Here is a 25108-nt window from a genome sequence, read left to right as displayed (position 1 = left end):
ACTTTTAAAATGTCTGAGAAGTCTCAAACTTCATTGAAAACGCTCACCATTTCAGTTTCTACGGTTTACTACTCCAAGTTGCTTACAGCTAGTCTTAAGTCTAGCCTTTCTATTTATATTAATCTGCATCCATTGTCAATCCGCTCCTCCAATTTACTCGAAAAACCACCATTCGTCCTCAAGTTCTCCATTAGCTCTAATATGGCGAGGACTCAGGCTCACATGGTTTGAATCCACCGTCGCACATTGGTCGATCACACGAAAACGCTGGCCAAAAGTTCAAAGTTAACATTCAGAACTCCAGATTATCTCAAAGCAAACTCGAAACAAAAGTTGACAAAATTGGGAGAAGGAATTACTGCAGAAACAAAAATATATACAAATAGGATATACAAGCACCTAAGCAATCCCCGCGGCTTTTATTTCGAGATTAATTTGTATTGCCAATCTCTAAAGTATATGTTTGAACTCGAGATAAGAAGTGGATTAGAAAAGAAAACAGGGGAAAAGCGATACCCTACAAAACAAGGAGAAACGATATAGTCGAGAGCCTCGACTATCAGATACCCGTTACTCTTTTAAATTTTAAATAAAATAAAATTCCATGGCCTTTCTATTGCCGCGACACAAAACAAAATCTTCCAAAATATGGGGGTCAGGCAAAATTTAGCAGGGAGTGGCCCTCCAAAAGAATCTGTGGAATCTCTGCCTACCCTACGAGTAAAGGGTATTAAAATAATACGTCATGTCTAGAAAATCCAATTGCACCAAAAAATCATAATTTCGTGTCTTAAGATTTCCTTCATTTAATTCTGAAAACCAGTGTTGAAATAATACATGTATAGAGCTTCACATACCCGAACCATTGCCTGGTTCTCAGAGTTTGAATTTTGATCCGCCGTTGAAGTTGCGTTTGTCGCAAATTGATCACCACCGCCTATGTGACTTACAAATTAGTTTGGAGTTGGCAATGTAAGGTTTAAAAGCGGATCAAAAACAAATAGCATGTAAAATTACACACCTGTTAGATTTGCATTTGATTTGGGCAAGTTAACCATGTCGCGTCGAAAAGTGGACAAATTTTGGGTGAACCTAATGAAAAAGAAGTATCCCATTAATATTGAGAGTAGCACCGCTGGTGGTGACATTTAACTAAAACCAAACTCACTTTTCCTTGTTTTTACTGGACACGTTTCGCTCAATGCCAACCATTAGGTCATCAAACCATTGCGACATTGTCTGCTGCTTCTCCATTGGCTGCCCACAGATGATTCTATCTTTTAGTGAGCTGTCAAATGGATTCAATGTAAGTTGGAGGAACTACACAAAATAATATAAATCAGCTTACCGATAATAGTCCTCGTAGAGTAGGATAAGAACCAGCAATGGTCGCGACATTGACCACTGGTTTCGACAATCCTCAGCCAAAACGTTGTTCAACAACGAGGACATCATACTCTGCAGCAACTCGGAGTTCATTTCAACAACCTAAAAGAGAATAAATATTTAGCTATAATTGTTAGATAATTGTTGTATGTATACAAACCTTCAAGAACTGGGCATTTTCCTGATTTAAGCTACGAAGCTTTTTGTTTGGAAATGTGGAAACTAAAAAAGGTTAACAGAATTAGTGATCTGCCTTAACTTGGAGTGTATTTCGATGTACCTTTCATCTGCAGCTGCTTAAAGATGTAGGAAACAATACTGTCCAAAATTGTGCAGCAACTAATGTAAATGGCCGAGTCTAAACAATAAAATTTGATTACAGTGGCTATTTTTTAGGCCAATGTCTGAAAACCCACCTAACGCCGCCAAACCCTTAGTTAGACTTTTTAGAATATAAACGAATGCAGCTGGTTCCAAGGCAGCCAAATAAGAGACATGATCTTGCGAAAGGCAATTCAGTAAGTTGTAATAGGCCGTCGACAGTTTTGGATATTCCTGTAAGTCAATAAATAGTTTTAAAAGTAATATAAGTAATATCACCTATAGTAGTCTAACTCACCAGAAGATCGCTCTGTTGTATCGAGAGTATTAGCTTTGCGATAACATTCAGTACATTGTCCAATGTATCATCGCCGTACAGTTTGAACACACCGCAATTAACATAATTTCCACCGAGTGAGTTTTTTAAGATTAAGAAGCATATGGCAATTCCTTTAAGTCTCATTGGGTACAGTCGGTCGCGCGGTACATCCTGATGCAGAATGCGGTTGCCGTATATACAGATAAGTTTCGAAGCCTCGCGGAATAGGAGAATGCCCATGGGGCTGGACACGTTGCCCGCAAGCCTTTGGGTGCGGCAATGCACCAATTCGGCAAATAGTTTGAGAACTGGTGTCGTGACGGCAGGATCGTGGGCCCATAGTTCCATGGCGCGCAGCAGAATGGGCAGGTAGTCCGCATAGTAACTGAAATTGAAAATCGAACTATGATTACAGCACACAATCAGGGGGAACATCTATACGCACAGCCACTCAAAGAGCATGGTGTACTGAATGCGCGCGTTGAGCGGCAGAGCTAAGCCGCGCAGGTCTCGAGCCAAGCCAATGGTGGCCTTCTTAGCCTCATCGTTAGGAAATATATTGGTGTCCATCAGCACAGAGCCAAGGGACTCAAATTGATCTAAGTAGAAAATAGGAAGAGGTATTATTATCCAGCTGAATATTGCCTGAGTAACACTTTTAAGGAGACGTTGAGGCCTGCCGTTACTTTACTTGTTAGAGGCTCCAAAAACTTATAGAATCTCTCCTCATCCTCGCCCAAGTCGAACATCAATAGACGCCCCAGGGAAGTGTAAAACATGGTGCGACATCGCATTTCACTCAATGTAGAATTCGTTCCTAGGAATGGGAAATGTTCGCTTGTGTGATGTGTGAGCATGAATTGAACTTCCTCGAGACGCGCCAGCTTGCGCACAGAGTTAAAGTGCACGGAGAGATCGGAAAGTAGCATAAGGGTTTTGGTGATAATCGGCTCAGAGCGTCCCCAAAACTTAAGGTTTGTAATACTGAAATCATGAATATTATGACTAAGATCGATCAACAACTAAGACAAAAGTAGCCAACCTACATTTTACGGTTTATAAAACTTAAAAGCATCTGCTCGTCACTCAGTCCAAACACCTCGTTAAGTCTCTTGTATACATTTGCCTTTTGAGCCTGCTCACTGCTGTGCATTTTTCGGACTTGGTCCAGGAAACTAAGTATCGCTAGCTCCAGCTTTTCGCAGCCAGCCTGCGGCAATCGCGCATCGGTGAGGCTCATCAGCTGGAGTACTCTTATCACGAGCTCCGCGTCCATGGTGTCGTGCTCATCGCTTGTCGTCACCGACAGACGACCCACGATGGCCGAACCGATTATGTACACCAACCACGTGAGCTGTAGCTCGTGTATGGTGATATCTATGGGATTGGCGTTGGGCGACTGCAAAAGATTCTCGTACTCATGGGCCTTCTGGTCAAAATGCTGAACAAGAAGACTACAAGTCTTGTTATACTCGCACCTCTCGATTACAGACAGTTGCTCCAGCTGCTGCTGCACCATGCACAGATCGTCCAGCGGGTCCTCCAAATTGTCTCGGACAATTACGGGTACCGCATCCAGGCGCGAGTCAATGTACGCCTTGATTACCTCCGGGGTGTATGTGCCTAGCAAATGTGGATCCGGGGACTTAACATATGGTACAGAGGCAACCATGCGTTGCCATAATGTGAGTAAGTAGTGTACACTATTCGGTGCAAAGAGCCACATCTAAGGGTGAAGAGTAGATATTAGTGTTTTGACAACCTTCAACCTTCGTATCTTTGTCATACATACATGCAGGGATTGCACAGTGAACTTTGCTATCAGTTCGATGGCTTGGGGATAACATGGCACCGCTATTAGTTCGCCCAACTGGTAATTGGACTTGAGGCGAGCCAACAAGCGGCAGAATTCGTGGTAGTTATCTGGATCACTCAAGCCCTGAAAGAAATGCCTGGCGAAATGTATCTCGTGGGACCGTTTCTCATGTACTCACGTGCAGGGAGTTCAGAATATCACGCACTCCTTCGACCAAATGTGTAAGGAATTTCGTTCTCTCAGAATTACTAAAAAGAGAGCGACGCACAGATGTCATTTGTACCAGGCAGGAGATGGAGTAGCTAGCTAAACCATTGGGCAAAATTTGGTATAAATCAAAAAAAAGTTTAAGTGTGTTCGAATCTAAGAATGCAGGGCGCCAAGCTGTGGGTATCTACGTATAAGGTCAATTTAATATTAAATCGAAGTGAATTAGTTGCATTTGCGTACATACCTGAACGTTGTTCATATCGTCTGCGGATTCATCTGTGGAACTGCCGATGAAGTCGAAGCTTAGACAATTTTTCGTTAAACGCAACACGTGTGATATTAACCTGTGGGTAAAGAAAAAATATTAACAATTAGTAAAAGATATTATTATCCTACAGCTAGATTATACATATTTATGCAGATTTTGATACTTTACTTTACTTTACTTACTTTATAATATCAAACATAAATCTTATCAAAGCTAACTTGTGAAATCAAACAGAGCAGATTAACTCACAATTTATTATAATTAAATTTATAAATGAAATATTACGAAGGAAAAGAGCTACATATACATATAAATTATAATGCTAGACTTAATGACTGTAAAAAGCTAATACTATTAATATAAATAAGATCGTAGTTAAGTCATAATCTATTATATTTACAATTATATCAAGTGTTCTATAGCTCAGATTCCTCATTTTAATGCAGGTTATGAAAGATAAGAGCTATATACACATATGTATACTTTTTAATGCCAAACTAAAACCTAATCTTATGAAATTAAACAAGCGCTTAATTTACTCACGCTTGCTGCGATTCGTCCATGAAATTGATGGTTTTGCTATTGTCGCGGGCCGTGATCAGCAGTGAACAGGACAGCAAAAAGACCTCGTAGAGCTGCTGGTCCCGAAAGGAAGTGGCTATTTTTCGATTCTTCGAAAACGACAGGTGGACGTCCAGCTCCACAATGGAGTTCATTTCGCAAACCAGCTGCGAAAGGATCTGCACGCCGATGGTGCAGTGCTCGGTGGAGCCCTAAAACGAGTAAGCCGGATGATTAACGATGGTCATGGCAGAGACCATAACAGCCTACCTGCAAGAACTTCTTGACATCCTCCAGGAGGTTCTGAAAGACCAGCTCGCCCTTGAAGGTGTCGAACCAGCCGAACTTGGTGATCTTGGCCAGTAAAGTAACCAGTGCCTGAATGACAAAGTGCTGCAGGTTGAACCGCGTCGCCAGGTAGTTGAGCGCATAGCTGCGGATGTCGATGCGCTGCTCGAGGCTGAGTCCCTGGATCAGTTTGGTGAGCGTGGAGGCGGCCAGCAGCTGGGCGTAGCTGGAGTCGGCTCTGTCCAGCAGCAACTGGCACTTGGGCAGCGCATCCTGGCTGTTTACGAATGTCACCAGCGCCTTTTCCGCCTCCGCACGAATGCTGATGTCTGTGGCTTCGTAGAGTTGCTTGCACAGTACCTCCAGTTGTTGTATATCCTGGTGGGCACCATCGAATCGCCTTTACTTGCGTACTTTATGTTAGGATCGCGCATGAAATACATACCATAACGATGAACGCCGGATGCCTTGGCTTCTAAAGCAAACTGGTCAATGCTGGAAACGCTTTTAGCCCGGTACTAAGACTTAAATATAACCGCAAACGAAAAATTTGGCTCTCTTAAAACTTGCTCGAACAAATGATAGTCATAGAGCTGTCGTTAGTTATGCTCTGACTAGGATATGTCTAACTTTTGGACAAATTCATGAATGAAAACAAAACGCCAACTTCGTTTCTCAAACAAGCAAGTGTGACCAAAACAAACAAAGTGCGAATGGTGGGGGTATTCGCGCACTTGTTGAACTGCAGCAGCGCGAACGCGGTATTATTATCGGTATTACGTAAAACATACAGTTGCGTGAAAGGGACGCCGCGAAAAACTAAAAATGAAATATTATAATTAGTTAATCTTATGTTTTGAAAAAACATTCATCTTACTAAAAAAAAAATGTGCCAAAATAATGGTTTTACATCATAAAAAACATAACGTAATAAGTAAAACAATAAGTACGTCAAGAACTCTTTTAGAACATATTTTATGCTCTGAAAAATACGTAATTTTTTTTAATCTACATATTTCTCTGCTTAAGGTTATGAAAAATACTAGAAGGCAAAAAGCTTATATATAATCACAGTTTCACATCTTTAAAAAATCCCAATCATTCCGCTGGCTTGCTTGCGGTGTGACCATTGTATTATACAATTTCTTAAAGTGGAAATCGTTGGTTCATAAGCTTAACAAGCATGTTGGCCCTTATTTTCTTATTTGAAAAAGCAATAACTCATATGCTTAAATAAAAAATGCGAAAAGTACTCAAGAAAAATAATTTTAAATAAAATAAATTAATATACTTTTTTAAATTAAATAAATAATAAAATCATATTCCAATAGAGTAACAGAGACGGAAATAATCTCTTGCAAGTTATTCAGAATGAAAAACTAGGATGCAATTTATAATTTATGTTATTTGAAACTAGGTTTTGATGATCAAAAGAATTGCACCGAAGGAAATTGTTCTCTCCTGCATTATTTAAGAGATAAACAAATTCCGGCGTGGTATTGCGAACGAGTTAGGGTATGTACTCAGCCCACCATTTAGCACCTGCGAGTAAACTATTATCGATGACGGAGATCTGAAAGCGTGGAAAGGTCTGGTGATCAGCTATTGTTCGTTATGTAAAGCCTTCCGCCAGGCCAGGCTTACCGAATCGGTGCATAAACCTCGCAAATTCATATTTACCTTTGCGAGAAGCGTACCAATTTCCGACTCGCAACCAATAACCACCGACTCCCAAGCTCGATAACCCAATCATAACTGACCCCATCAATACTTTATTTGTTTATTTAAATAATCTGCCACTAAGTGGACCACCATTAATAAGTTCATTGTTACGTACAAAACGCTGTTTGGTTTTATAGTATTCGTTGTTTTTGACAAATATTTAAGTAGATGACATTGTGTATACATCAAAAATAAAATGGATATATTACAAATATAAAGATTAAAATATCATACACACGTAATGTTATATGACCTTCATTAATACAGCATCTTAATGTAAAACAGATTTCATTCAGGGTTCAATAAGCGGTTTTATGTTTTATTTAGTTCGTCAAGTAGTATGCTTTTTACTGAAGAGCTGGGTTTTATTGTCCTCACAGACTGAGCGCACAAGCCTTATTCCGTGGCAAGCAGCGAAAAGTTCTCAAAGTTCAGCTTACCTTGTATAGACTCATCGTCCAAGTCCTCGGTGCTGTTGGTAATACGTGCTGTCAATGGGAGAGATAGGGAATATTTATGAGATTCTGTTCAAAGTGTATGCATAATATCAATGAAAGTGTATACGCACTTCTAGAGCCCTTTGTTGAGCTCACGCCCATGGAACTTTGCAAGCCCCCATTTCGGCCGTATAGAACATTCTCCAAGTAGGGCAGACCATTGTTATTAACAATGTTCAAGCCAAGGCACGTCTCGATTTGTTTCCAGCGGTGCAGCCGCTCTTGCAACTCATTTGTCACATCTCCCAGGGCGTTTCGTGCCTCAACAATGGATCGATCGACATCGTCAATACTCTTGCCGTGGGTGGAGACGAATGCGCCCACCAAACTCGATCGCTTCTTCCGCAATTTCTCACAAGCCTCTCTGGCCGACTGAAGCTGCTTCTCAGCCGATGTGCGTTTCTTCTGGTGGTTCTTACTCTCTAGCTCGTAGGTGTATTGCAGCCACGACTGAAGCTGCGGTGGTGGCGCCCAGCAGTTGTCAACCAACTCGAATTCGGCACGAGACAGCTCATTGCGCAGCATCTCGATCTCCTTTTTGAGCTGCTGCACTTCCAAGTCCGAGTTCGAGGAGCTGAGTGTGGGTGCCTCTTTGAGACGCCGCTCCAAATCCATTTTCTCGGTTGCCACATTTTCCTGCTCCATTCGGGCTCGCTCGAGTTCCTATAGTATGTATAAAAGTATTATAAATTAAGGCTCTTTTCGAGAACTTAAATTAGAAACATACCTTCTGCATCTCCTGTAGACTTTGTTCAGCTCTCTGCAAGCCTTCCATATCCTGGGCCATGCGGCGCAGATGGCGTTTGGCATTCTTGTTTTGCTGGTAGGCGTACCAACAGCCAATAATAGCGCTCAGCAAGAGGGTAACCAAAATGTAGTCCTTCCAACGGGTGCCAGTCTCTATAAAAGTATACGCATAATAATGAAATTATGAAGTTTCATTATATTTTTTGATTGTCAACTTATAGACCTTAAAGCTTACCTCTCGGTGGTCCAAAAAGTACAACGTCCATAGCCTTCAATGAGATTTTTTGCTTATGTATAGGGTCCTTAATTCCAAGTACATTGCCCACATACTGAAGATTATTCACAGCCAACCTAAAATGCAGAAAAGAATGTAAAATCTTAGAATTTTACAGCCTAAACCAAAATTTAATTTTGTAACTGCAAAAGTTTATAAACTTTGGCTAGCCAAAGTAAGCTTCCTTTCCTGGCTTATTTTAATTTCTTTAACTTTTATAGTTTCTTAAACACAAAGCTTTAAATTATGGCCTATAATGAGCACCTTACAAATGATAGAAATTGTACTTTTTTATAGTAAAACTTAAACCTTATACAATTGATAGCGTACCTTGGCAAAGCAGCTCCAGTAACCTTGTGTAATTTAAACAGATCAACATACTGGGGCAGCTGCACGGATTGCGCCAGCCAGTCTGTGGTCTGCTCGATGGTCCAATTGTGCACCTCTGACCGCAGCCAAGCCTCCCACAGTTCTTTGACCGATATGTGCATATCGTCGTTGAAGTGAAATGCTTTCTGCCGCTTTTCATAGCCTGAGTCGTACTTCAATTCCTCCCGTAAAAACTGGAAAAATATGTTTGAAAATGGAAAAATAAATAAGGCTACGAAATGTTGATGGTTTGAAATCAATGATGAACAATGAAATAAGAAGGGGTGACCTCGTAGTGAGCCCTAGCAATAGAAACTTTGACTAACAAGAGAGGAAGCTTTGTTCGGGGCAAGCCGAGTTTTCTACATCTTGCAGGTAATTTAATTTAATGATTTATCGTTACCACATAATGAAGTAAATAAACTGATAAAATTATAAACAAAATAAACAACTATATTTTAAAGCTTAAAACACACATGTAATTTAATCGCTTGTATAAAAACAACTCAGTCAACGATTAATTCAGATGAACATCCATGTACAAAATGAGATGAATGTTTGAGGTCAAATGGTCCAAAAAAGGCTTAGATCTACGGCAAATGACCTCGACCAAAAGTGCAATACTCTAATCCGGTTCTGTATAATTAAATTTCTACAGCTAGCGAAGACATTTGTATAGTTTGCATCGTCTAAGCGAACTGCAATTATAGTTTCTAGTCATGAAAACGTGAACTTTGTACTTTCAAAGCAGTGGGCATTGTAACCTACGTCATCGGATTCGCTCAAATCGATGTTTCCATTATCATCGTCATCCAGTTGGCGATGTAAGCTGGCAATCGCCTCCATGCCGAAGCGATCCTGAACACTTCCACTATAGCAGTCAAAGTCGTCTGCAGCACACGCTCCATCGGCCGAACCGCTTCCCATGGAACCTGATGAATAGATCGGTTAATAATACCATAACATATATAAAGTAAAAGCTATATTATTTAATTTAAATATGATAATAACGAAATAATAATACATACATTGGCAAACATAGGACCTCAGATGATAACTAGTAGTTGTGTATTTTTAAAAATTATAATAAAGGAAGCTAACTTCGGCAAGCCAAAGTTTACATACCCTTGCACTCACAATTAAATAAGTTTCGTTTCGAAATGTAAAGCTTTAAATTTTGTGAAGGTATTTAATCTCCTAAAACCCCAGTTGTTGCCCTATAAACGTCCGATTTAAAAAAAAAATTATAACGTCTTGATTCTCCATATTTAGTTGAAAACGAAAGAGAAAGCCAATTTTGGCATTTAAATTAAGTAAAAAAAGAATTACTGAAATCAAATAAAACGACTGTATATTAAAATTTAAAAACAGCGGGGTTTTACCAATTCGGCCAGATTGTCCTATAAATGCGATCGTTGCTACGGCAGCTATATGACATAGTCGTCCGATTCCAGCCATTCGGACCTATATTCTACCTGCAATAGAAAGAAGACTATAGTTAAAGTTTCATCCGTCTGCCTTCAAAACTGAAATACTAGTTTGCTTAGAAACGGACGGACAGACAAACATACGGACATGCTTATATATATTTTAACCAACTACTTTATAATACTGCTTTGCATACGTCTAAAATTCAGAATACCTCTGCAAGGGCATGTATAACGTGCTTATATTGGTATTAATCGAAATATTATTTAAAAGTACACTTTGTTGCTGTCTCAGTGTGGTTAGTTGTTAGTTGAAACCTAAACCTATGCCTTAGCCTAGGAGGTGTTAGTCATAAGGAAAATATAATCTGATCACAAGCAGAGTAGGGCTCACATGGGACTTACTGAATTCATTGCTGACTGCCTGGGACATAGCCTCGCTGAGGAGATTGTATGAGCTCCTATGCAGATTCTGCTCAAGGTGGGTGGCGTGCTCTCCTCCGCTTCCGGCATGCGATGCCGCGATGTGGGTCACATGCTCCGGCTGGGAATTGTGTAGGCTCTGGCCAGCCTCGTGGGATGAGTGGCGCGAGGCCACATTGGGATTTTGCTTATACTGATGTTGCGTGTTATATCGATTCGAGACGACGGAAACCGTGTGTGTCCCATGATCTTGTGAACTTATGCTCTTCAGCACACAGCATATGAATATGAAAGAGTAGTTCCAAATGGTGTTCCTTCGCATTGTTGCAAATGTGCGGTGTTCTTTTAAAGTAAATTATCGCAGACGTCTCCTTAAATCAGCAATCGGTTGGGGGTTTCTTAAGTAACAAGCTCACATTTGTTGGTCGTGCAAATCATAGTTTAACCAGATGATAGCCTGAAAGGGGGCGTTTAAAGAAATATTAGAAATATGAAATAAAAAACCTTCTCAAAACATGTATTCTAGGCTCATAAAAGATGGAAGTCAGTGTATTATTGGTAATATTGGCTTATTAGACATACATTTCTAGTTCAAATTGGATTTTTTGGGATTCTGTATAGGATAGAGCTGGCTATTCTTATAGCATTCTAGTATTAAAACCCTGAAATACCCCAAAATACAGTTCCCTAGCTCCCATAGTGTTATAGTACGTGAATAGAATTGATTAAATAACCGGGCAAAGCCGACTGTGTGCCAAAGTATTATTGCATTCGCCAATAAATAGAGATTTACTGGGCGCAAGACTTACGAGACTGTTATTTGCCGATGAGATTCGGTTTTAGGGTTCTTATAAGATAACCGCTGAGCGAATATTTGCTTAGAAAAACAAATTACGGCGAAAAAAGCGTATGAGTAATGGAATAAAGGAATTTTTGGTTCGCCAAGATAAATATTTGGGAAGTTATTTGAAGTTTCGGTTCTTTGTTAACCAGTGTAGGTATAGCTGTAAATGCCTTTGAAGACATTTTCGATGGCACACTGCGCTGATGCATCATACCAAGTGATCAACATCAAAGGACTTACATCTGTGTAATCCCAATACACTTAAGATCATTTTTGATTTGTAATTACAAAGAAATACATGCGTAGAACCTGGTAGAATCGTGCAGTGATCGTAATACACTCGACACTTAACGGTGCATTTACATGACAGCTAAAAAACGGACCCTAAATCGTAGGCAAAGCTTACTGTATAGCTGTCTTTTGTTTTTTAGTCTTTCTTTTTTGTTAATATTTTTAATATTAGACATTGATACTATATGCGAGTGTACATATGTAAGTTTCGGTAGGCATCAGCATTTGTTTACTTCCAAGAACGTAGAAAACTGCGAAATTCAATGGCGTTCGCTTCGATTCGGCTGCGTTATGAGTGCACAATTTACAATGCCATTGCTAAACACTTAATAACCACACATATGTGGATGCCCAGTGGTAAACTTCCATAAGTTTTTTTTAGACCTCAAATAAAAATAAAAGCACTCACACTAAAATAAAATTCCTCAGTCGAACGGTGTGACCAGCCTACTGAAGGGCCAAAATACAACCGTCACTTTTCGAATTGGAAAATCATGTCGGCACGATAAATATTTACAATAATATATATCATAACGATTAAATATATTTTCAAGGATGGTATGAAAGCGAACAAATGTATTTTTAATTAAAGCGAACGATTTGCGCGAGTTCAGTTGAAGCCTTTTAAAATCAATGTTTCCACTATTTGCGGTTTGCGTTCTGCTTATCATAGCGCCGTTTAATTTGAACTTTTCTTTAAATAAAATTAATTGTTGTTGCACAAATTAATTTATTTCTGACCAGAAATTTGATTAAAGTACGTAAGAATTAGAACAGCATTTATATAGAAAATGGTTTTATTCAAAGCCAGGATTTAAAGAGAAATAGCTGGTATTTTTTGAACATCTAAAGTTTTGGCTCGCATTGCGCACAATCGATTACACAAAATATCCCTGTCTCACTAAGGGAACGATTGGAATTTTGGAATGATGTGAATATATGAAAATATTGAAAGCAAGGAAATGCATTTAAACACTTTTCATGTTTTTTTTTAAAATAATGATAACAATGTAATTAAAAACAATTATTATAATCGATAAATGATTTGATATTTAGTGTAGAAAGCTATCTTTATATATGTACTTTTTCAACACATAAGAAAATTTCAAACATAATTAAGAACTTTTAGCCGTTACAAATCCAAATAAAGATCTTGCTTGAACGCAGTGGGAAACATGCGTTGACTCACCAGCGCGGTTCTGAGGCCCTGCGAAATGCCACCCCCAATGCCTAACGCGTAGTTTAAATAACAATTGATTGCTACAGAAGTTGTCAGCGCGAAAGACAATATTAATTTAATAATTTATATGTAATTCGTGAGCAACGCTGGAAAGGGCGAAAATTCGATAGCATTAAGAGCACACCGCATTGGCACATGAATTGGGCATTTATTTGTTGATAGTATGTGAGGATAAGGCAAACGAGACAAACATCGAAGAAAATATATATAAAAACGCGCGCATGCAGCATTTTTGGTTAAAATAAACATGTATAAAGTAAGCAGTTGAATGGGAGGCACAAAACCCGATGGCAAACTAGAGTAGAGACATTTGCTAATGCCCGCGATGTACAGACTTGTGTGTGTTGTGACAAATTCGCTGCGGAAATAGTGTATTTTTAAACAAGACTCTGCAGCCGATACACTGATACATAGCTCACGCGCACAGGACACCACGGTCCTAACATAAAACCCTCGCTTCACGCCACTTATGTACATATATCCGTTGTGTTACATAGCGAGCGAGCCACAAAAGCGCAGAAAAGCAGCAAAATCCGACTCGATTCCTTGGCCAAACAGGTATGTATTCGCAGGGACATACATGTGTGTACATAGCGCGTACATCCGACTGTTTACATCCTTGTCACTAAATATAGAAGGAGCAGAAATCACAGCGATTCCAATTGTGCAAACTGCCAGCGGATGTGTGTATTTATGCGAACGCTTGCGTGTGTTCGTGGGTACATAAACGCTCGGCATGCGAAAATTCGCATGGTTCCTGCAAATTCTGCGTAGGACATTATTTACTCGCACAATATTCGCATGTACAGGCGCACGTACACCTGTGTGTGTGTGTGCGTTGTGTGTATATACAGTGGTAAACCGCTAGAAGGAAACTTTGGAATCAGTACCTGGAAGTACCGTAACCCTTGGGCAAACAAATCCGAGAGGTACTGAAAACGGAGTATCCAAACAAAAGAAATGTACCTGCTGAAATCGGTTGTATAACCTAGGGTTATCTTACACTCACTCCATATAATTAATGAATATTAAATAATAACAAAGCAAACGTTTTCAAAAATGTTTAAAAAATGTTTTTAGTTTGAAAAAAAAATTATAAAAATTCAACTGTCATCCAACTTTGGAATTATAATTTTAATAGAACTTTACTATTCCAGATTTTTTTTAATTTTCCTAAACATATCTTAAATAAAGGAAATTAAACCTGAATCGTTAGAATTAGATGTATCTTACGATTTAAAACCATAGTCTGACAAAAGACTGACACCAATATTATAAATCTATGAATGAATCTTAAATATAATATAAGTATAGAGGGTCAAAAGCTGTCTTTCCTGTGAGGATATTTTATTTTTATTGATCACCCAGAAGATCCCTTATTTCTTTTCCTTAATTCCTATTAAAATATTGCATTTGAAAACAATTTGAATATTGAGATGATATGATATATGATTCTCTGCAGGATACTCAAGGATCTTTAAATGAGAGATAGTTCTGCGAACAAAAGTGCACAGTAAAGGCGCCAACAAATTCGAATACGATGAGCGGCGTTACCCAGGAATTTTGTGTACGCTGGAACAGCCATTTGGGCAGCATTGGGGCTGCGTTTCCGCAGCTCTTGGCGGGACAGAGATTCGTGGACGTGACCCTGGCCTGCGAGGGCACCCAGGTGCACTGCCATCGCCTGGTTCTGGCCGCATGCTCCACCTACTTTGAGGCCATACTGGCCGAGCATCCTTGCAAGCATCCCGTCATCATATTGCCGCGGGAGATCAAGCTATGGGAGATCCAGGCCCTGGTGGACTTCATGTACAAGGGAGAGGTCAATGTCACGCAAGCCGGCCTGGGTCAGTTGTTGCGCTGTGCCGAACAGCTGCAGATACGCGGACTGTACGGCTCCGAGGCGACGATAAACTACAAGCAGCTCCAGCAGGCGAGTCTCGAGGCGCTCAAGGAGCCGACTGTGTCCACACCGCGCGGCATTAAGCATGTGGACAGCACGGAGACGGATGATGCAGCCACCAACTCAACCACCTCAACAGTAACCACCTCCTCCGCTCCACCGTTACCAGTTAACCAGCAGCAGCAACAGCAGCAACAGCAGCAGCAGCAGCAACAGCAGCAACAGCAGCAGCAGCTCCAGCAGCAGCAGCTCCAGCAGCTCCAGCAGCAGCAGCACCAGCAGCAGCAACAACCGACAGTATTGAAGCGCCAAAATCAGGACGTCCGTCAGCAGCGACCTCACATAAACGGCAGCAATGCACTGCAGCAGCAGCCGGCAAAGGCCAGCTCTGCGGTCGTCCTGGGCAGCCACTCGAATGCCCCGACCGAGGATGACTCCGGCGATGAGGTCTCCAACAATTGGAGTGCCTACGGGGAGCACTTCGAGGACAACAAAATGAACGCCCAGCTGGCCCTTCAGCAGTCGAGGTTTGTAGCCGACCTTTACTTCGTTATCAAAGGGTTTATTTCTTATATGTAATTTTATTTGATGTGCCCGCTATAACTAAAGCTTTCACTCTCATCACAGGATTCAAATGCAGCTGCAGCACCAGCACTATTTGGACTCCAACATCGAGGACGACCACAACTATGTGGCCGCCCACGATGAGAACAACGACAGCAGCTTTGCCGCTGGCATGGCCTGCGGCTCTGGCCTGTCCGTCAGCCTGGACACTGATCTCGACACCTCGGCCAACACTTCCGGCGGACTGAGCCAGAACTTGATCGACGGCTACACATCGTACAAGCGCGTCCGACGCTCGGAGGCATCTCTAGCACAAGCGGCCAAATGTGTTTCGAAGGGCGAGACATTCCAGACGGTCAGCAACATGTTCAATATTCCCGTCTCCACCATTCGATTCTATATGGCGCGAAAGGGAATACTGCCGAAGCGGAAACGTGGACGCGGTGCTTCGCATGCCGGCAACATAATAATCACAACAAACTCAGGAAAACTTTCAGCCGTCCCTGCGAGCGTTACTCCTCATCCTCATGCACATCCTCATCCTCAGTCTCAGCAAATGTCCTTGGACAGCCTGCAGCTAAAGGCGGGCATCGCAAGCACCAGTGGCAGCAATAGTCCGGCCACTGCCACGGCCACCTCGATGTCACCATCGTTTGACATGACCTCGGCAGCGGATATCGTGCCTTTTCACCTCCACAGCGATGCGGCGGCGGCGGCGGCGGCATTCAAGCTCAACGATCAGAAGCTGCACATGATCTAACCACGCTGTTTGCGAACCCGTAGTACTGTACCAGTGGGGCAAAGATTAATCGAGTGGGATTTCCAAGCAGTTGCTGCTTTCTTCTTTTTTTTTTAATTTCGGGGTAAGAAGCATCGGCTCGTGTGGGATCTTTAGTCATAACATAGTCAACAAAATACAATTTATTCTTAGATTTATTTTAATACGCTTTGAAGTTGACAGTTTCATCCTTGGTTGATTGTACTCACTCAGGGGCTGAACCCCTCAATTCATCAAGATATTTCAAAAGTTATACAAAATATTAACAGTAGACGTATTCTATCAAGGACTATGACTAAAACTTGCGTAAAAATTTCAAATCTGTTTATTGTCGCCCCAGTACTCTAAGAAATTACTGTATTGTTAATAAGATAATTAATAATAAAATCAACCTGGAAACTTTTACTAGGTTTTTGTGTGATTGCAAGTATAAAATGACAATTCATAATAAAATCAAAGGTCGTATAAGACATAATCATAATGCTAACGACAAAAGAAATATTATATTTTGTGGTATTATTGGCCAAATACCCCGAAAAGTGAGAGCCATTATGTTTACTTTCAGAGAGTTATTTGTAAAGCAGAGAAGGAGACGACGTCTCCGATCCTATAAAGTATATATATATTCTTGTTCAGACTCACTCGGAGCGTAGATATATGGTCATACCATTGCAATCGTGTCAACAACTTTGGGCCATATCTTCAAGTAATACGCTACTATAATAGCCGTTGTGAAAATAGTATTAAATGCATGAGTACTGTGTACGAGAAGGCTTGGCAATAAAATTTTAAATGCATTCAAAGTACCAATAAAATGGTGTATGACATTTTCACCCAGTTTTCAAGGCGCCTGAGAACGATAAAATAGTTTGATCTAAATTTATAGAATTCTTAAGCTTTATTAATCTGAGCTGTAAGCCAAATATCAAATTATTAAATCGTTTATAAACTTTTGATTTGTCTACATTTTGCTTATCAACAATGGAAAAGTTTGCTTTTATGCTGGCGGTTTAATGGAATTCGCAAAAAAATTTTTTTTTTTTTTTTCAACGATGGCTTATTATTCTTAAGAAACTTCTATATCTCGGCTGATTTTTCCGCTCAGTAAATATTTTTGACTTCAATGGAATTTTCCCTAACTTTAAGTTTTGTTTAAAAAAAGTTATTTCTAAAAAATATATAGAAAGTTCTACCAAGATTCCTATTTTTAGTTCAACATTAGTGTGAACGTGTCATAAATCGTTAAGATCCATTGGCTATCGGATGCGAACGCTGCAAGTGTGAACAAGACTTTACAAGATCACAACATAGAACTTTTTAAGGATATTTGGTATATTTTCACGGTCACCCTGCGGTCATACTTCAAGGCTAGATGTAAATATTCGCACACGATTTCAATTCGTTTTTTAGAATGTCTCAAGGAAACACAATTACCAAGGGCTTGCCGTGCGACTCCTACCTGGACAAGTGCCTGCAAGATGACCAGAACATACAGACCACTTTGAAGAACTTCTACAGCAGCATTGAGGTGCTGGAAGCCGACCTGGAAAAGGCACTGGCGCTGCAGGCGGGACGCACATTGAGCACCAACGACCAAATTAAACTGGATAGTTATCTAGCGTATTTGACCAGCACACTGTTTTGGATACACCTAAAGCTGCAGGGTGTGGACGTCGCAAAGGTAATATAATACAACATAAATCGCCATAGTATAGTACACCACTTGTTTTCCGTTCAGCATGGTGTGATGCACGACTTGGGGCGCGCCAAGGAAATGCTTGCCCGCGATAGGGAAATCAACGCTTCTCTGGCGGCCCCAAGACTGGATATTAAGGCTGCCAAGCGGTTTATTGCCGCGGGAACGCACACGCGATTTGTGGACATGGACGGCGTCATGGTCACCGAAACACAGTACAATAAAAGTCTGGAAGAAACCGAGAAATAAACAAAATTATCAATCTATCTGGAAATGTGAAAAATATACCTAAAACACTGTTACTCACCACTCACCATACCATTCAAATACAACATCATATAGCACACACATATCATACACAAACCAACCAGGTTAGTAGAATATTGGGAATATTGCCGATCTTATTTTGGTTTCAGATCTTACTATATTCCTGTATGGTACACTATAGACTGTATCATTCATATGTCTTTATATCTCCAAATATTATCCAATTTTCTGGTAAATCATTGAATTATCACACCATTGCTACAAAGATCGCTTAAATGATCTACATGGTCATCTCAGGGTAGCCTTTCTAGGAGAACTTTCCGCTTAAATCACCAATTATTATCCAAAGCCCCCGAAATTAACACACAATACTGTTGTAAAGCTGGAAAATAATTTTAATTCGTACGTTTCATTCTAAATGTCTTAATTTACGGTACAATACGATATATTACTGATGTTTCAAAACCGATAAATTAACATTAGCATTGTCCTTAACTTTATGTTGATCATATTCAATACTTTAACCATACAGATATTAATATTTTCCGATTTAATTTTTCCATTTTCTTGTTTTCTTGAATTATTAATTATTTATGTATATAGCAATTTTGTTTTGCCTTTCCATTTTTTCTTTTTCCATTGTTTTTACTTTTACTTTATTCTGGTTTTTAAGATTATTGAACGAGAACTGGCAATATAGCCCAAAATTTTCTATCAGTCGGTGTAAGATTGCCCCAATAAGGGGGTTTTTAAAGCCCGGGCTGGGCCCAGTGCACAATTGTTATTTTCCTGCCGCTTATCCGTGACCATCGAAATGTTCAAGTTCTCTACACGTCCAGCAAAGGATCGTATAATTTACTAACTAGCATAAATATTAATTGTTTTGTTTTGTTTTGTTTTCTTATTTACAGCTGCGTTTTGTGTTAATTTATCTCATCTGGCTTTTTGGTTTTCTGTGTTTTCTTGTGTTTTTTGTGTGTTTCTTGTTGTTTTTTTTTCGGTTTTCTGAAAGTTTTTCCTACTCGAACGTTGGCATTGCTTGGTCCGAGGTATGCAAAAAAATATGTAAATATTTCCCAATTTTTATTTGTATTTCGTTAATGCTGCTCTGCTGTTTTTGTATCTCATCTTGACGAGTATATGAATATAAATTGGGATGTACTCACTTAATAATTGTTTATTAATCTATGAATAAAGTATGGCTATGTATTTACCACTCACACATAAGAATACACATTTTTTGTTGCTTGTTAAGTTTGTTTTCTGTTCTTTTCATTTCTTTTTTTTGCTTTACTCCTATCCTCCAAGTGTCTTTTTGGTTTTTTGTTTGGTTTTTGCTTTGCTTCGCTCCATTTTACGTTAACTAGTTTGGTTTTTGTTTTGGTTTTTGTCTTCACATTTACATTTATATACTTAACTACTTAAAGTTAAAATTTATTTATGTGCTTATACACGAGCAACGTATTTGTAACTATGCTAAAGTAATCATAAAGGTCGATACAAATTTCATTATTTAGAGAGAAAGCTAGCTGCGCGCTGGCTCCGGGCACATGTGAGTGGAATGTGGAGTGGGCGTGGCTGATTGTTGATCTATGCGCGATTCTGGATGTAATCCGGACTCGGATCCCGATCGTGAACATGATCCCGATGGTGATCCTGGCCATGATCATCACCATGATCATGATATAGATAACAATATCAATGCTTATATTCCGGGTAGCAGCCATTCTCGATGATTTGTTCGGACTGACTGTTGTTGCTGCTGCTGGTATCGCCTGATTGCTGCTGATGATGATGCGGATGCTGATGCTGCTGATGCTGATGCTGCTGCTGCTGATAAATTGGCAGCTGGAGGAGCTGCAACTGCTGCTGATGCTGCTGACTTAGTGCCGCCGTGTCTGCTGCTGCTAATGGCAAACCGCGACGAATGGGCGGCTGGATAACACTTCCACTGCTTTCCGTTTCCGTTGAGGGCGGGGATGGATAATAGTCCCTCTGACTTACACTTATACCATTTGGGACGATTGGCAAAGCCATTATGGAATTGTTGGCTGCCGCCGTCGCCGCTCCCGCTGCCGATGCCGATGCCGCTGCGGAGGATTGATGATGATCGCCGTGGTGCTGATGCTGCTGTTGCTGCTGCGGATGCTGCTGCTGCGTTATAGCCCCCGAAATGGGTCCGACGTCGATGTATGGTTGGGAATCCGACATTGTACCGGATGGCGGCTGGTCCAATACCACGACGGATACCACATCCTCACTCGCCCACCGGGCTAACTGTTGTTGAGCTTGAATAAAGTCATCACTAGAAAATAATAATCGTAGCAGGAACAACGGCACATGGTAAGAACAAAAGGAGGCCATCGGGGACGGGACGGGACGACATGGGATCGGATCGGTTGGTTGATGGGTTCGGGTTGGATTGCTAATGTTTTCTAAAGAGTCAACGGCAAAGTACAACTCATAGCACTGATCAGGTCACTATTTATCTAAACCACTCCCCATACCTCGTACTTAAGTCACCAATTCTAAAAATATGAACTACAACTACTCTTCAAGTACAACTATTGGTTTTACAACACATATGGGTAATAGTTCTTTGATACAAGCAGTTAGTCAGCTTAATCTGCAAACGGTTCAAACAGCTGTGCGATAAAAGTTTTTAAACCAAAGGTCAAATCATCCACAAGTCAATAATGTAGTTATTAAAATTAAATTGGAACTTATTAATTATTATTAAGGAAAATTCAAATATCCTTCTAGCTGAATTACGTGGAAGGTGGTAAACTTAAAAAAGGACATAAATTCTTGTACCCGATTCACTTGGAACGGACATTGACAATGGAACAAAGATCAGCAGCTGATCTTTGCGATCAAGAACAAACCTAAAACGAACGTACAGAACAGAAATAACATAATATCATTAAATCATCATAAAAATGGACAAATTAATAGGAAAAATCGAATATCCTTGGAGCTAATCCACTGTTTAAAACTTGATTTTCAATGGCAATGGAACAAACAGACAGACTGGGATTAAACGATGCATCATCAGCTGAACTTTGGATTACGAAGAAACATATAAAAGAACATACAAAGGAAAGACATAACATCACTAATCATCATAAAAAATAGGAAAAATCGAATATCCTTGCAGCTGATTCACAGCTTTTCACTTGGAAATAACATAGTATCACTAAATCATAAAAAAGGGATAAATAAAATTGGAAAAATGAAATATCCTTGGATCTGATTCAGCGTTTACAAGGAAGGAACATAACATCACTAAATCGTCATAAAAAGAGGAAAAATGAAATGTGCGTGCAGCTGATTCACCGCTTACGACCTGCTCGTCACGTGGGAGGGGCAATGGCAATGGAACTAACAGACAGAAATAGAGGCCAGGACTTACCTCTCGCTATCTGGTGTCTCGTGGCAGTCGAGCCGAGCGTCGACCACCTGGCGCTCGTGGTGGTCAGCGGTCTCGTAGATGCCCTCGTCCTCCTGCTGCAAATGGGTGTGTGATGAGTGGTGCGACGAGTGTGGACCGTGCGTGGCATGTCCGTGGGCATGGGAGTGGTGCGTGTGGTGCCCGAATGCGTGGGGTGAGTGCGACTGGTGCGGCGCGTGTCGTCCTGAAGATGCCGGCTGTCGGTAGCGTCCACCGAATGTGAATCGAGACTCCTCATCGGAACGGGGACGACAGCTTCTGCTGTAAGACGCATGAATTGTAGCGGTTTTCTGAGATTGTGGTATTTGCTGATTGGAGCTATAGGCGATAAGGATAAGAAAAAGGCAAGCAAATAATCAAATTATTTAGTGGCATGGGAGTTAATGGAGGGAGTTGGGACATTAGGCTTTTGATTTTTGGTGTTTTTTTCTTCGTTCCGGTTGGTTGTTTTTTTTTTTTACTTTTACTTTTACTTTTACTTTTAGAAACGACAGGCAAACGAGAATTTGGACGGAGCCTGAAACCGAGACCAAAACAGAGACCGATAGCCATGAGGAACTTAAGAGCAATGTCAATGCATTGGTTACAATGCTTGTTAAAAATGGTGCAAGTGATTACATAAATAGGAAAACGATGTGAAGTCAAGACCCTTAAGAAATAAGACCACAAGATATGGTATTAGGTTAAGTTAGTTAGAGTGGGAACCAACCTTTATCACACAAGGTATTCCAGCCTGAAGCCTGCAAGAAATGCGAATATAAATTGGCATTGGCTTGAGTTACATTTAATATACTGCAGTACAAACAAGCAGTGGCTTTCATGCCTTAATGGTAGGTCAGTTTGTTCTGTTTAAATAACATCATGAATTTGTATATGCTTTTTTAATGAGTATGAAGCTTTTGTCTTCGTTAGTTGTTTTTTTAATATGAACATGTGAGATACTCTCAAGCCATCAAATATATTAGGTAATTAATCACTTGCTCTACGATTTAGTTATGGGTTGATTGGAAATTTGTTGTTTATCACAGATTGACTATTTGGAAAATTATAAACGCGTTGACTATTAAGAATACGGTTGGTTAATGGGAAGCAACTGTTCACTGCCTACGTTAATACCATGGTTACAAAGCAGATAGCAATACAGATAGGTGTTTAAAACTTCTAGGAAATTATGAATTATACATTCATAGTCACAGCGGTTAGTCGTTTATGTTGAAGTGTGTATAAGAGACTGATGTAAGACATTGTTTATACTCATGTGGACAAGACAAAACAAGACAAGAAACGACTCGACAAAACAGGACAAGACACGACAGAACGGAACGGGACGGGACAGAACAGGACAGAACAGGACAGGACAGGACAGAACAGGACAGGACAGGACGGGTCGGGCAATTCGGGTGTCTGACTGACTCGGTGCCAATACTTTTGAGTAAGAGGTTTTACGGTACGGTGATTAAGTTCTGAAGCAGAAATAACACTAACCCTTGAGATGACTCACTACAAGCTGCGGAACTTTCTAATCTATAGTGTCGATCGGCTTCTGTTTCCGACATTCGTATATCCTCGGATCCGCTGGGACTCATGTGACGGGACGAGTGGTGCTCAAGCTGCCGTATTAGATCCTCCAGGTTGCGTATTCGCAGCGGTCCCGTCGACGGGGCATCATCATCGTCCAGCTGCTGTTGCTGCTGCTGCTGCTGCTGCTGCATACCGACCGCCGACGGCTGGTGCAGCTGGTGCTGCGACCGATGGTGATGGAGCATCTGACCACCGTGCGGTATACCCCCCGAGATGGACGTAGATCCGCCACCGGCTCCCACGCTCGAGCCCAGTCCCATGCTACCGAGGCCGGCTCCACTGCCATCGAGGATGATCGCGTGCACGGCCGCATTGTCGCAGATGTTCTCCCGCGAGCTGGACTTCGATCCGATATTCCGTTTATACTGCTGCTCGGCCGAGTAGCCCAGCTGGGAATTGTTGCAGTCCTGCAGCGTTTTGCGCAGCATCTCTTCGCTGAGGCTGCCGCTGCCGACGGGCGTGTTTCCGGTTCCGGTACCACGGTGCGTTGCAGCATTGCGTAGCGCCTCCAATATGTCCTCGTGGTATCCATTGAGGGACTTCAGCGTGCGCTCCACTTCGGAGGCGGCCGCACCGCCGCTTGTCGACGCGAGGGTGCCGTCTTGGGTTATAAGCTCGAGGTTATCGGACTGATTGTCATCGCCCCATTTATCTTTCAGCTGCTCACCGTGCACCAGACCATAGCCGTGCTTCTTTAATATACCCTTCTCTGTGTGGCAGCCAATAACAATGCATTAGGTTTGGGTAGTAGTTAGTATTTAGTTCCAATGTGCATGTAAAGGAATATACATATGTACAAAATTTGGTAGAGAAAGGCACGTGACTGCAAAACAGCGATTATAGTGGGGATGACTTATGTTTGTATACTTATTTATGTGTATGCACAAGATGCACAACAGATATACCTAGATACTCCTCTGGACTTGTGGTTCCCTAGTAGTTCGGTTCCCCTGAATTGAAAAGGTTCCTGATTTTGGTCTAATTGACCCACAGTTGACCCAGTTTTTTACCCCATTTTGTGTGTATATTTCTAATCATCATTACCATGCGAGTTCGAGATAAAGTGGGGTAATTTTTGGCAAGTTATCTTACAAAATATAGAAAAGAAATCGGAAATAAAATAATCAAAATGGGCTTCCAACAAAAACCCAGGGAATTTGTCTAGTCTTAAATAACAACCCTATCGTAAGAAAATAATATCGGTATATGGTATGATTTTAATAATACGGACAGACGGACGCATAAAAATAGATCGACTCGATTGTTGATGCTGACTAAGAACCTTAAACTATGTCTTTTAAAATTTCGAAAACGTAGTTTTTAATTCAAATTATTTAAATTAAAATTCAGAAAAATTCGCGACCTATTCTGTTGATAAGCGGCGGTCCATCGCTGTTCTTTCCTAACTTGTCAGTAAATAATAAATAAAATAAAAACCTTAAAGTGCAGTTGAAATTAATCAAATAATGTCTTTATTTACATACATATTAATAACAATTCATTGAAACGCGAATAAAAATATAAATAGGCAACGCTTTTCAGCCATTTCTTAGGTACTTTCAATCCTAAATGAAGTCTTCATATTGCCAAAAGTGTTCTTTGGAAAATTGCCGACCTTTAAATAGAAAGTCGGAAATGTAATTTAACCTATTAAAAGGGATACAAGTATCTAAAATATACCAAAAGTAACGGAGATTATAAATATTTCCCCACGTCAATTATTTTTTTGTTTTTTGGAAATCTTGGAAAAACAAAGATAAAAGGGCATAAAAAGCTTGTTGGGGGAGTGTACGTATATAGAAATAACATTTATGTTCGCTGAAAATAAACTTATGATTGCTATTGAGATTATTAATGTAAACTGT

At 40.5% G+C, this 25108-nt stretch overlaps 5 protein-coding genes across 23 annotated transcripts in view; 2 read left to right on the top strand and 3 right to left on the bottom strand.

Moving 5' to 3' along the window:
- Positions 1 to 49: 49 nt before the first annotated feature.
- LOC108025815 (ran-binding protein 16) lies at positions 50 to 5852 on the bottom strand. Of its 2 annotated transcripts, XM_017096463.3 has the most exons (18): positions 5615 to 5852; positions 5152 to 5547; positions 4864 to 5093; positions 4297 to 4396; positions 4021 to 4236; positions 3819 to 3965; positions 3073 to 3752; positions 2718 to 3010; positions 2472 to 2625; positions 2006 to 2411; positions 1803 to 1941; positions 1667 to 1744; positions 1547 to 1608; positions 1349 to 1488; positions 1169 to 1288; positions 1022 to 1092; positions 858 to 937; positions 50 to 267 (listed from the first exon to the last, which is right to left on the bottom strand). In XM_017096463.3, the coding sequence occupies exons 1-18, from the start codon at positions 5615 to 5617 to the stop codon at positions 154 to 156; spliced, it is 3429 nt and encodes a 1142-aa protein (XP_016951952.1). In that variant the 5' UTR covers positions 5618 to 5852; the 3' UTR covers positions 50 to 153. The 2 variants fall into 2 exon arrangements, with proteins under 2 accessions (XP_016951952.1, XP_016951954.1); XM_017096465.3 differs by lacking the exon at positions 50 to 267 and having other exon boundaries at positions 782 to 945.
- A 1083-nt stretch (positions 5853 to 6935) lies between these two features.
- Positions 6936 to 12233, bottom strand: LOC108025891 (stromal interaction molecule homolog). Of its 5 annotated transcripts, none has more exons than XM_017096571.3 (8): positions 12173 to 12233; positions 10611 to 11085; positions 9547 to 9710; positions 8740 to 8972; positions 8371 to 8486; positions 8116 to 8288; positions 7460 to 8051; positions 6936 to 7379 (listed from the first exon to the last, which is right to left on the bottom strand). In XM_017096571.3, exons 2-8 carry the CDS (start codon positions 10948 to 10950, stop codon positions 7288 to 7290), a joined length of 1710 nt encoding a protein of 569 aa, XP_016952060.1. In that variant the 5' UTR covers positions 10951 to 11085; positions 12173 to 12233; the 3' UTR covers positions 6936 to 7287. The 5 variants fall into 5 exon arrangements, with proteins under 5 accessions (XP_016952060.1, XP_016952061.1, XP_043949305.1 ...); XM_017096572.2 differs by lacking the exon at positions 12173 to 12233 and adding an exon at positions 11997 to 12162; XM_044093370.2 differs by lacking the exon at positions 12173 to 12233 and adding an exon at positions 11961 to 12157.
- A 777-nt stretch (positions 12234 to 13010) lies between these two features.
- Positions 13011 to 16752, top strand: LOC108025919 (broad-complex core protein isoforms 1/2/3/4/5). The gene is made up of 3 exons (XM_044093503.1): positions 13011 to 13561; positions 14466 to 15433; positions 15534 to 16752. The coding sequence occupies exons 2-3, from the start codon at positions 14544 to 14546 to the stop codon at positions 16228 to 16230; spliced, it is 1587 nt and encodes a 528-aa protein (XP_043949438.1). The 5' UTR covers positions 13011 to 13561; positions 14466 to 14543; the 3' UTR covers positions 16231 to 16752.
- Positions 16753 to 17592: 840 nt separating this feature from the next.
- On the top strand, positions 17593 to 18293 carry LOC108025727 (uncharacterized). Its single transcript, XM_017096304.3, has 2 exons — positions 17593 to 17929; positions 17987 to 18293. The coding sequence occupies exons 1-2, from the start codon at positions 17660 to 17662 to the stop codon at positions 18191 to 18193; spliced, it is 477 nt and encodes a 158-aa protein (XP_016951793.1). The 5' UTR covers positions 17593 to 17659; the 3' UTR covers positions 18194 to 18293.
- A 292-nt stretch (positions 18294 to 18585) lies between these two features.
- Positions 18586 to 25108, bottom strand: part of LOC108025725 (zinc metalloproteinase-disintegrin-like batroxstatin-3) — a 26089-nt gene continuing 19566 nt past the window's right edge. For 4 of the 14 annotated variants that reach the window (XM_017096292.3, XM_044093486.2, XM_017096293.3 and 1 more), the window contains exons 22-24: positions 23148 to 23952; positions 21624 to 21980; positions 18586 to 20516 (exon numbers count right to left, since the gene is read on the bottom strand). In XM_017096292.3, the coding sequence (XP_016951781.1) occupies positions 19910 to 20516; positions 21624 to 21980; positions 23148 to 23952 (1769 nt within the window). In that variant the 3' untranslated portion in view covers positions 18586 to 19909. Of the gene's footprint in view, positions 20517 to 21623; positions 21981 to 22029; positions 22312 to 22371; positions 22403 to 23147; positions 23953 to 25108 lie in introns of those variants that run through there. The other 10 variants (XM_044093488.2, XM_017096295.3, XM_017096299.3 and 7 more) reach the window with 7 other exon arrangements.

Source organism: Drosophila biarmipes, chromosome X (genome assembly GCF_025231255.1).
Source record: "Drosophila biarmipes strain raj3 chromosome X, RU_DBia_V1.1, whole genome shotgun sequence".
Taxonomy (NCBI): domain Eukaryota; kingdom Metazoa; phylum Arthropoda; class Insecta; order Diptera; family Drosophilidae; genus Drosophila; species Drosophila biarmipes.
This window is presented reverse-complemented; position numbering and strand designations above follow the sequence as displayed.

Coding starts and splice junctions, on each gene's coding strand:
- LOC108025919 (XM_044093503.1), top strand. CDS start 14,544: ATGAGCGGCGTTACCCAGGAATTTTGTGTACGCTGGAACAGCCATTTG. Junction 15,434..15,533: donor CTGGCCCTTCAGCAGTCGAG/GTTTGTAGCCGA, acceptor CTCTCATCACAG/GATTCAAATGCAGCTGCAGC.
- LOC108025727 (XM_017096304.3), top strand. CDS start 17,660: ATGTCTCAAGGAAACACAATTACCAAGGGCTTGCCGTGCGACTCCTAC. Junction 17,930..17,986: donor AGGGTGTGGACGTCGCAAAG/GTAATATAATAC, acceptor TTTTCCGTTCAG/CATGGTGTGATGCACGACTT.
- LOC108025891 (XM_017096571.3), bottom strand. CDS start 10,950: ATGCGAAGGAACACCATTTGGAACTACTCTTTCATATTCATATGCTGT. Junction 8,973..9,546: donor ATTTGAGCGAATCCGATGAC/GTAGGTTACAAT, acceptor ATATTTTTCCAG/TTTTTACGGGAGGAATTGAA. Junction 8,289..8,370: donor ACTTTTTGGACCACCGAGAG/GTAAGCTTTAAG, acceptor ATACTTTTATAG/AGACTGGCACCCGTTGGAAG.
- LOC108025815 (XM_017096463.3), bottom strand. Junction 3,011..3,072: donor AGTTTTATAAACCGTAAAAT/GTAGGTTGGCTA, acceptor TCATGATTTCAG/TATTACAAACCTTAAGTTTT. Junction 268..857: donor AGAACCAGGCAATGGTTCGG/GTATGTGAAGCT, acceptor ACTTTTGGCCAG/CGTTTTCGTGTGATCGACCA.